Genomic DNA, 10018 nt, shown 5'->3' on the forward strand with positions numbered 1-10018 from the left:
GACTGTCAGACGGCGAAGGGTTAGGAAGTGCGCGCAGCCTCGCCGACCCCTGCCCAGTCCGAGAGCCGGAGCTGTTGTCGATCGAGGGCCCGGCCGTTGCGCCCGGGGCGCGCGGGCCTCGCTGAGTCGCGACGAGTCCCTGCGCCTCCTCCCAGACGCGGCGCCACCGAGAGACAGACCACCGGCTCCCGCTTCATTTCAGGGGCTGACGAGGGGAAAACACTGCTGCGCCCCTGGCCGAAGGAGGTAAACCCAAGTAGAAAGGGCGATCAAAAATTAATTTGGTGCACTGCTCGGAAGCAGCACCTTGTCAAAACTCTACGGAGACGTTGGCACAAGGGGCAAACGGATTCACAGACAAAGGAAAACAATACTAGTCTCGTTAGATCATTTTTCTGGACATTATTTAAGGTCTGAAAGGGACCAAATCGTTTCAAAATGTTGCCAGTAAAAATTATCCTGTGTGGAATGCAACTAATCCTCCTAGGTTCCTGTCAACTGTTTCCACAAAAGGAATCCGATTTTTCAAATCAAAGATCCAAAAGTCTTTGGGGAGAGATTTATTACATGCCAGAGCTTTAGTTACAGAATAGAGTTACAATAACAACTCGCACCCACCAACTCCCCAAAATAAGGGATCCCATCCCACACAGTTCTAATGACATGTGGGGGATGGTTTGCTGGAGTCCTGCTAAATATGCATATGGGAGGAGAGTGGGGGAAGGAGGAGGAAGGCAGAGAAATATTAAATTCCTTAAATAGACCAACAGAACACAGCGCCTCGACATCTTATTTTTGGTCTCTGTACCCCTGGTTCCTTTTGAAGAGGAAAACAAGACCCAAACTTGGGGACCTGCCCTCCTCAGTTTAGAACTTTAAGGTGAGCTTAATGCTTGAGTCCTGAAAAACTCTTCCGAACCCTGACTTAGGAGTTTGCATATTAGTGTGTCTACAGTGTCTGCAAATGGAAAATATTTTAAAATGAGAAAAGAATACAAGAAAATGTTTTCTTTAAAATTTTTAAAAATGTATTTTTAAGTTTTTCTTTGATTTGGAATACAGTGTTTAAGAACAAGAAAAATGTGCCCCAGGGCTTTTCACTGTGCCTCTGTAAATGAGTCTTTCCACCAACGCATGTGAACAGAAACGCTTTCCTTGAAGGTCACAGCCTCAGTTCACTGTAGTGTGAGCATTTTGTGATGAGCCTGATCATGAAGATCCTCTGCCTCCTTTTCAGTTCTTCACTGATTAGAACTGGTGGCTAGGGATAAGACTGATGGGTGAATGATTGGTAAAAAGCCTTAAAAACTTGAGAAGAAACTCAAATTCCTAGTTCTCCGAGTGGAGGAGTTTAGTGCCTCCATACCATATAGGCACCAAGCTCTTTTAGGTGCTTTGTGAATGAACTGCCACACCAGAAAGATAGTTTCAAGAAGCAACTTCAGTTTAGTTTACAGATAATTGAGTTTGGGTTTTTTGGGTTGTTTTTTTTTTATGGTTCTGTTAAGTGGAGAAGTGAAAAAAGATCTTCCTAGCCTTCCCTCCACCCCATTGTTTGCTGCTGAAATGGCTCATTCCTCTTGCTGCCTGAGTGTATGTTTCTGTTATCAGAGGCAACTTGGTGGTGGGAATTCTTGCATTTGTTCCCTGTATTTAAATTGGGAATAAAGGGATTTGCATTGTAGCAGGTGCTCAATAAATACTGCAGACTAATCCCACTTTTCAAAGCTTAGAGGTTAAAGAGATGATCAGTAGGTAAATAATTAGAGAAAAGAAATAGAACAAGAGACTAGAAGAGGGATTTAAAACACCATCACTTTGTTTATTTTAGAAGGGAGGAGAAAGTTATCTGTCCAAATATACATCTGACTGAGGTAAGAGAAAACACAATGCCACCTGTTTTTTTCCTCATTATTTCTAGAAAGGGTTAAATAATGGTTTATTTCATACATAGGGTGGGAATGTTGAAGAAAGATGAGCTTTACATGAGGCCAAAAGTTTCTCTTAACTAATTTAAGGATTTGGGTCTACTCCAAAGTTTAGAGGTTTTTCATTTCCTGGAAGAATATGGATGTGGGAATGAAGCCACAAAAGAATCATGTCTATATATGTGTGTAGGTTTTATGTTTTCCAAAATATTTTCATATAAATTAGCTTATTGATTCTCAAAACCCATCACCACACCCCCCCCAATATAAATAAGTGTGAAGAAAACTGATCTAATATTTATTTTTAACTGAGTCTTATTTCTTCTGTTGCAATCTCTGGAGGGTTTTTTTGGTTTGTGGTTTCCCCCCCCTCATTTAACAGAATACAGTCTTGTCACAGTCATTTTCATATATATGAAACTCTGCATAAAAAAATAGAAATCAAAAACCAAATTATTGTTCATTCATAATAATCCTTCATTATTGACTTGTCAGAAAATGCGTCACACCTTTTATTGCTGAAAATATCAGCCTTTTAGTTATATTAAAGGAAATTCCTAAGCTAGTGCTCAAAGAAGCTTCTGCTCTCTGCCATAATTATTATCTGCTCCCCCTTTCTTTGCCAGTCTGTTATTGATCAGAGTTGCAATTAAGAGAGACTCCATACGTTGTATCTGTCTCCCTCTGGGACAGACAGACCCCGGCAAAGCCCATGGCCTCAGATCCATCCTTTCCTGGTGCTCCAGGGACTTGCTGGACCTATGGATGCATTACATAGAATTCTCCCTAATGGACCACGTAGATTCTCCTTAACAGTAGCATCTTACATAAAGGGAAACATCCTATCTTGAAAACTAGAGACACTCTCACTTTAAGATTAGAAAAGTATCTTTCCAGACTTAATTTCAAATTCAGAATTAGAATTTTCCACATTCCTGAAGATTCTGATTTCAATATACTGCATTTCTTCCTGAAATGGGGTTTTGTTGTCTTTTACAACTTAGACTTTAGAAGGGGAAAAAAGCATTTGCAAAAACACTTTCTCTGATGGATACGTGTGTATGTTTGGCTGAGTCCTTTCGCTGTTCACCTGACACTATCATAACATTGTTAATTGGCTATGCCCCAATACAAAATAAAAAGCTTAAAGAAATTATTGTATGTATGTGTATATGTGTGTGTGTGTGTTTCTATAGGAAAACACTCAGGCTAATCTAGTGAATCCAGACTTGGCATTTCCTTGGTTACCCATTTAAAGATGGAAGCATTAAATATAGTGTGCTTTAAAACAAAAAAACAAAGACACTTTTTCTCTGGAAAATCAGTGTTATCTTGCATTAAGCACTGTTTCTTGAAAAAATCAGCACAAACACTTTCCTTCCTAGTCTGCAGCTCACAGTTAGACGAAATCCCCACACGGGGTCCAGCCTGGGTGGCCTCATAAGGGACAAGGAGTGGCTCCAGAGCCTGCCCGGAGGAGGCTGGGCTTCAGTGAAGCTTCTGGTGGTGACTGGCAAGGATAAGCTGGTCACATCCAGGGAAAGATGTAATTCCAGCAGGTGGTCTGGAATTCTGTCCCCACTCCCCCCGACTCCAAGGCATTTCAGGGAGACTGGTGGCCAGGAAGTTTGGAGCTTGAGGTAGGATTGCCCCTCAAGAGACTCCAGCCTTGCGTTCACTGCGCAGGAGCTAAAAGAATCCATTCAACACCTGATATGCAGCTGTTCAAAGACAGTAAAATCCCCGAGAGGGGGCAGGGTGGGCATATTCTCCGAAAGAAAAAAAAAAGCCTTGCTTTCTCACTAAATGTTGAGTCAGTTGATATGATTCTTGAGATGCTCATTTCTGCATAAAGAGGATGAGACCCTAAGTCTGGTTTAAAAGACCTACTGAACAGTTTAGCAAAAGAAGTTCTGCCAGTTTGGTAGATTTTAAGCATTAAAAATGCTTAAAGTACCAGCATTTTAACCAAGAAAAGCTGAGGAAATGGACAAATAGCACAGCAGTGAAAAAGATATGTCGTCTGTGTGTGTTGTGTGATGTTTTAAAGATTGCTGATGTGAAGAAAAAAAGTGATGCTAGGAAAAAAATATACAGAACTAGGTGGAGGAAGCTGATATTCCTGAATAATTGACTTTCAATTCCAAATGCATCCAAAATGGGCTGGGTATCTCTGGGAAGCCCTGAGTACAGGTGGCAGGGAGGAGAACCTAGCAAAAACAAAAACAAAAAATGTATAAGAAATAAATGACTCTTCTACACAGCGACCTCTAAGGCAATTGCCCTACCAGGGCGGACCTTTAATCAATCACAATGATGGTAACACGGTGGCGGTGTGATGTATTGGAAATAAAATGGGATTTAAATGCTGACATCTCAGTAGCTGTGACCTTGGGCAAGTCATATCATTTGAGCCTTTATACCTTTATTTGTAAAGTGGGGTCAATAACAATTATTGTCCTATTTCACAGTGTGGTTGAAAGAAATATTAGTGAAAGTCCTTTGAAAAGTTAATGTGTGCTGTGGGTAGTAACTGGAATAGACAGGAAAGGGGTACTGGGGTACTGGTAACATCTTCTTGACTTGAAGCTGGTTACACACAGGTGCTCACTTAAAAGTTAGACTAGCTCAAAACAGTTTTTAAAATTATGATTTAATGCTAAGGACAAAGAAAATTAGAAATAAGAAGCTTACATATTTTATCCTCACTTCTCTTCCTTCCTTATCAGACCCAGAGACTGGAGACTGAAAATGGGGGTTCAATGATAAGAATCAGTTGTTTTCTATGTGTATTTTTTGCTTGTTATTGAATAGTATTTTCCTGGTATAGAAGCAGGAGTGAACCAGGAAGTTTCCTGCACACCAGAGGGGCCAACAGTAAAAAGAGAGGAACCCAAAACTGTTCACATTAAAGGAAAGATGGGATTAGAGAGATGTGACATGCAAAGAAATTATCTGAAAAGTGAATTCAGTTGGGAAAGTATAAGACCGAAAGAGCCCTGAGCAGCTGGTCATGATCAGATTCTCCATCTTTCTGTCAAATGTAATTGTATCTGAGTTGGCAGGGTATTTATTGCTAAAGTCGAAGGGCCAGATTTTACACTAAACATATTTACACATTTACATTCGTGGCCCTATAAACACTCCACGTTTCACTGACTGTGACATCAAACACATTTACCAACAAAAAGCATATGCCTAATTACAAAATCATAGGGGGAAAGGGAGGCAAGTGGCAGCTGATGGGCAATGAGCATGCATGCCTGTGTGTGTATATGTGTGACCCAACTGTAACACTAGGAAACCAGTAAAGACAAGAAGGGATACTAACAAAGCCGGGCCCACTTCACTTGTCCTCTGCTCCCCAGGACTATCCTTGTCTGGTTCCGTTGGAAAGGGGGAAGGGGACCCCTGGCATTCCAATTAGTCCCAGGTTACACCCCATCCCCTTGGAGGAATCCAGAGAAACCAAGGTGCTTCCTGGGCAGATTTCTGACTTGGATGGAGTTTGATGCTGATTGGCCTTTAACTGGCCCCCAAATGACTTCTCAGTCCATAATAAAAACAGGTGTGAGCAAAATGTGTAGCCAGCAGAGAATTTCTCAACGAAAACTAGAGTTCTTAATTCCTGGCTTGAGATAGTAACATCAGATCCCTACCCATCAATAGCAGTTGTAATAACACTGTTAGCTGCTCCAAGCTTGGTCCTCAGTCAAGCACGGAAATCAGAACCACCAGAGCTAGAGAGAAAAACAAAACAGGCACAACCGCTGGCCTCAGACAGCCTTTAATAAATGACACGGGCTGGTATTCCATCAAAATAATCACCTTCCATCAGAATAACCACCTCTCCCAGTGTTCTCAGAGGACAGGCGAGAGGAAGAAATGGTGGATTTAAAAAAAAAAAAAAACCTGTGAAGGGCAGAAACCTCCAGCCCCTTCGGATGGATTCTTACTACATACACTGTAAGAAGTGTGATAACAAATATATCCCAAACTCCAATTCCATCAGCAGAAAGTTTGGGCAGGAATGGGCCACTGAGTAGGGGCAAAGAAGGAGAGATGTACAAACAAGATGCCTTAGTAAAACATGAAGAAAGTTCTCGTGATTTTTTTTCCCTTCCCCTCCTCAGTTTCTTTTCTAAGAGGAAGGGAAGGGCCTCTTAAATTCACAGGATGAGGATGGAGAGGAAACACATTGTTGAGCAGAAGCGCTAACTTCTTATTTTAAAGAAATAAAATAATTACCCAATAGAGAAAAAAAATCAAGAAATGATCTAAGGTCATGACACCATGTGTGATACAAGGAACAATTCAATCCATAAGGGCTTCATTACCCCCGCAATAGATAACATTTGGCTAAATCTAGCTGCAGATTAAATCTCTGCAGCATAACAGAATCCTGAATGGAGAGGCTCCTTTTTGTGTGGTCCTTCTCCAGGAGCTGCCTGAACCATTAGCCCCAATATATCCCTCTCCCTATTAACTGCAATTCCCTCCCGACTGCGCTTCGGTCATTTGTCTCCAGGCTCTACGGGGGCGTTTGATGAGCAGAGAAACAAGGAGAAGGGGAGAAAAGCGTCGGGTTAATGAGTTGTAGCAAATCCACACTTTGTAGTCGGGAGGAGGAGAGCTGGTGTCCAATGTTTGTCCAACTGGTTTATTTTTCGAGACCCAGCCTATTGAGGAAGGCTTGTTCAAGCCGGTTTCGTCCTTACAAACACACAAACATCCTTCTGTTTGCCTTCAAAGAAAAGGGGACCAGAGCTGGATTTGCATGCGAATGAGGAGCCTCGGGAGGAGACGTCCTGGCCCATCAAAGGCCGCGGTAGCCCGGCGGCCGGGCGGCCTTTGTTCCAGCACCTGCTCGCCCCCGCGGCCTGACGGGGCGCGCCCCGAGCTCCTGGCTCACCGGGCCCACTGCCCGTGGTTCACTCCTCGCTTGCCCCGCGGCCCTCGCCTGGCGGCCCGCGGCCCACCCCTCGCCTGTCCCCGCGGCCTTCGCTTTCCCATAGGTCGGCCAGCCGTCGGCCAGGCCCGCGGAGCCAGCAGAGCCGACGGGGGAACCCCAAGCCCGGCGGTAGTGGAGGAGCTGCACTCGCAGGACGCAAAACTCGAGACTGAGGCAGGCGGGTCGGCTTCACCTTTTCTCAGGATTCAGGACTCACGACGCACTTGCGGGGGAAGCGGGACCCCGGCTCCCGGTCCCGAACCGAGGACAGCGCTGGATCGGCCAGGCTTTCTTGCCATTCTCTTAAAAGCACTGACAGCCTGGGAAGCGGAGCGCGTCCCTTCACTTTTTTAAAGATGCGGAAATTTGGATAGAGAAAGGGATTAGCCGGGACTCCCAGGTTCAGGATACCCAAGCATCACGCAAATAGTGAGACACACGAATTTTATTTTCGCGCGCTCTCCCTAATTACTTTCAGATAAAAATTCAGATCTGTGCGTTACAGAAGGCTTCGAGGCCCGCCAGCAGTGCTTGTGCGGTTTGGGCTCCTCCTGCTAAAGCCTGTCCACCCAGGGCGCCAGTGACATCCGGACCTTCCGGGTTCCAATGTCTCCTCTTCCTTAGGTGGGCTAGGGTAAAAGTAACTTTTCAAAAAAAGACTTTGGTCTAACGAATTACAACTTGTATCTAGGCATCAGTGATAAACTTGGGGGGTGACTGTTTACTTTAGCCTCTTATTTTCCCTCTTTCAAATATTTCATAGGGTAAAAAACGCAGAACTTCATTTTGAGGCTATGAGGGTCAGTTTTTTTCCCTCCCCAAAAAGGGAGGGAAGGACAGGGCATCAAAGAATGAATGGCACTGCAAAACAGTGGCCTACAATGTGGCCTTTGTTAACTTGCTAGGTTAAATCGCCAGCTCTTCAGATATATACCTGTGCAGATATTTGAAAAAATTAACAATTCACTGATATTAAGCACGAAAATTACTATGCCTTCATTTTATCTGAAGCCCACATTACTACCAAAACTAGTCTCATCTTTTTAAAGAACTATAAACTACCTGCAATAACTAGTTAAGGAAAATAAAATTTGAAAAAAAGATATCCTAGATCACCTAAATTTTTAAAATATAAGTAGTTAAACACCTGATGCATTTCATTCTTTAAAGAGTATGGTATCTGAAAATTAAAGCTTTTCTTTACATACTCTAAGTTACTCATTTCAACTAGAATTTTGAAGTTAACACTGCCTTTTAGAACAAAAACTTCTTTATGCAACTAATGGAATTGTGTCCAAAAAATAGCTTTAAATACTAGAGCTTTCAAATACAATTTAATCTATGTATTTTCTTGTTTGATTAAAGCTATTTAACTGATGATGAGCTCTATTAAATTTTTCTAATAAATTTTTAATTCAAAAGTCACAGATTTGTTTGTGTTACTTACTCCCATTAAAACATAACCTTATGTTGCAGAGTTTTTACAGATTTATAGGAATTTGTGCTCAGAAGTGAGTGAAAATTAAATGGACTGGAAAGCTCCAAAATAAAATTTAAAGTTCTATAAAATTATCTTAGAGAACTGTGGCTTTTAAGTATCCTCAGTACTCTTCAAAATGGAATCAAATAAGATTTGGAAATGTATACCAAAGTAACTTTTATTTGTAGTCATTTAAAAATAATTTCTGATCTCCTGCAATGGTTTTGACTTAGCATAAATAAAAAATCATGGCATGATGTTCTTGTTGTCTCTGAAAATATTACTTTTCTCTTCTATAATGGGTTCCTACTTAGCCCACAAGGAAAGTTTTTTTTTAACAGAAAAGAAAATAAACTAAGAAGGGGATAACTAAAGTCGATTCTTCTGGAGAATTTTCTTTGAAAATTAAGTATTTATTTCTGAAAAAGTGTAAAAATCTTACATTAGAATAGTACAATAATTGCCAGTCAAAATTTACAATACTCCTTGTAAAGAATACGCAGTAAGTACAAAATAAAAATTCCGCATGTCTATTATGATACAAAACACAGGTTAAAATAAGAAATGATAATTTTGACTTTTTTCCTTGTGTAAACATGTTAATCATTTTTTCCTTTTCATGAAAAAGCACACCAGACAAATGTCCTCAAATAAAAACTATTGCTTCTCTGGCATTCTTCGGGACCTTTACTATTTTTGCATTACTCTTCTGTTGAACATTATTGGTCTTTTTTTTTTTTTTTTTTTTAACGCCTGGACCTGAGACTCTCTAGACCTCAAAAAGGCTTAGATTTTTAAAAAATGTTCCCAAAGTCAAGGAAGCCCCTTGTGCCTAGACAGAGCGGATCTCCACCAGCACCCTCTTCCTCCCCACCCCAGGTTGGGGGGCTGCAGCATAGGGCGACTTTGCATAAATAGAGGGACCTGCAGAGCCGAAAAGCGCGCCCGAGAAGTTGCCAAACAGTCTCGTCTGAGAATCCCAAGCGGCGAAATGGGGGCGCGAGGTCGGAAGGGGCCGCGCTGGGAGGAGGGAACAAAACACAAAACCACCCAGATGAAAATAGGAGCCATGATTCCTACCTTCTCTTTCTCAAGCGCGCTAACATAGCGTTATTAACAATTTGAGATCCTAGCAGTAAAGTTCTCGACACTGGACAGGGCAGTCCCTTGGTGCAGAGTCCCCAGGGCGGCCGACGAGGAGACGGAGGAGGCGGCGGCGGCGGCGGCGGCCACGAGCGAGCGGGTGAGAGCGGCGGCCGGACCCACGGCCGCCTGAGCCGCACAGCCGCCGCCGCCGCCGTCGCTACCGCCGGCCCCGAGCGCGGACGGCGTCCCGGGAGATGGGGAGTGCGAGGCCTGCACGGCCACGGCGGCCTGCGCGGCGGCGGCGGCGGCGGCCGGGCCCAGGCTGCCCCCGATGATGCTCTCGATGGAGAAGGGCGAGCGCGCCAGCGCCGAGGCGCCCTGGCCGCCCGCCTTGGCCGCCGAGGCCTGCAGGGGGCCGGGCAGGGCGGCGCCGAGCGGGTGCGGCCGGTAGCCGAAGGCGGTCCGGGCCAGCTCGGCGGCTGCGCCGTGGGTCGGCGGCGGGGGCGGCGGCGGAAGCGGCGGCGAGAGGGCGCCTCGGCGCTGGCGCGCTCGCCCTTCTCCATCGAGAGCAGC

The 10018-nt window shown here is 43.9% G+C and overlaps 1 protein-coding gene across 1 annotated transcript in view; it reads right to left on the reverse strand.

The window, feature by feature from the left end:
* Positions 1–8751: 8751 nt before the first annotated feature.
* The window catches only part of FOXD1 (forkhead box D1), a 1987-nt gene continuing 720 nt past the window's right edge, over positions 8752–10018 (reverse strand). Inside the window, exon 2 of the mRNA XM_040262395.1 lies at positions 8752–9999. Coding sequence (XP_040118329.1) covers positions 9473–9999 — 527 coding nt within the window. The 3' untranslated portion in view covers positions 8752–9472. The remainder of the gene's footprint in view (positions 10000–10018) is intronic.

The sequence above is a fragment of the Oryx dammah genome, unplaced genomic scaffold (assembly GCF_014754425.2).
Source record: "Oryx dammah isolate SB20612 unplaced genomic scaffold, SCBI_Odam_1.1 HiC_scaffold_20, whole genome shotgun sequence".
Lineage (NCBI taxonomy): Eukaryota > Metazoa > Chordata > Mammalia > Artiodactyla > Bovidae > Oryx > Oryx dammah.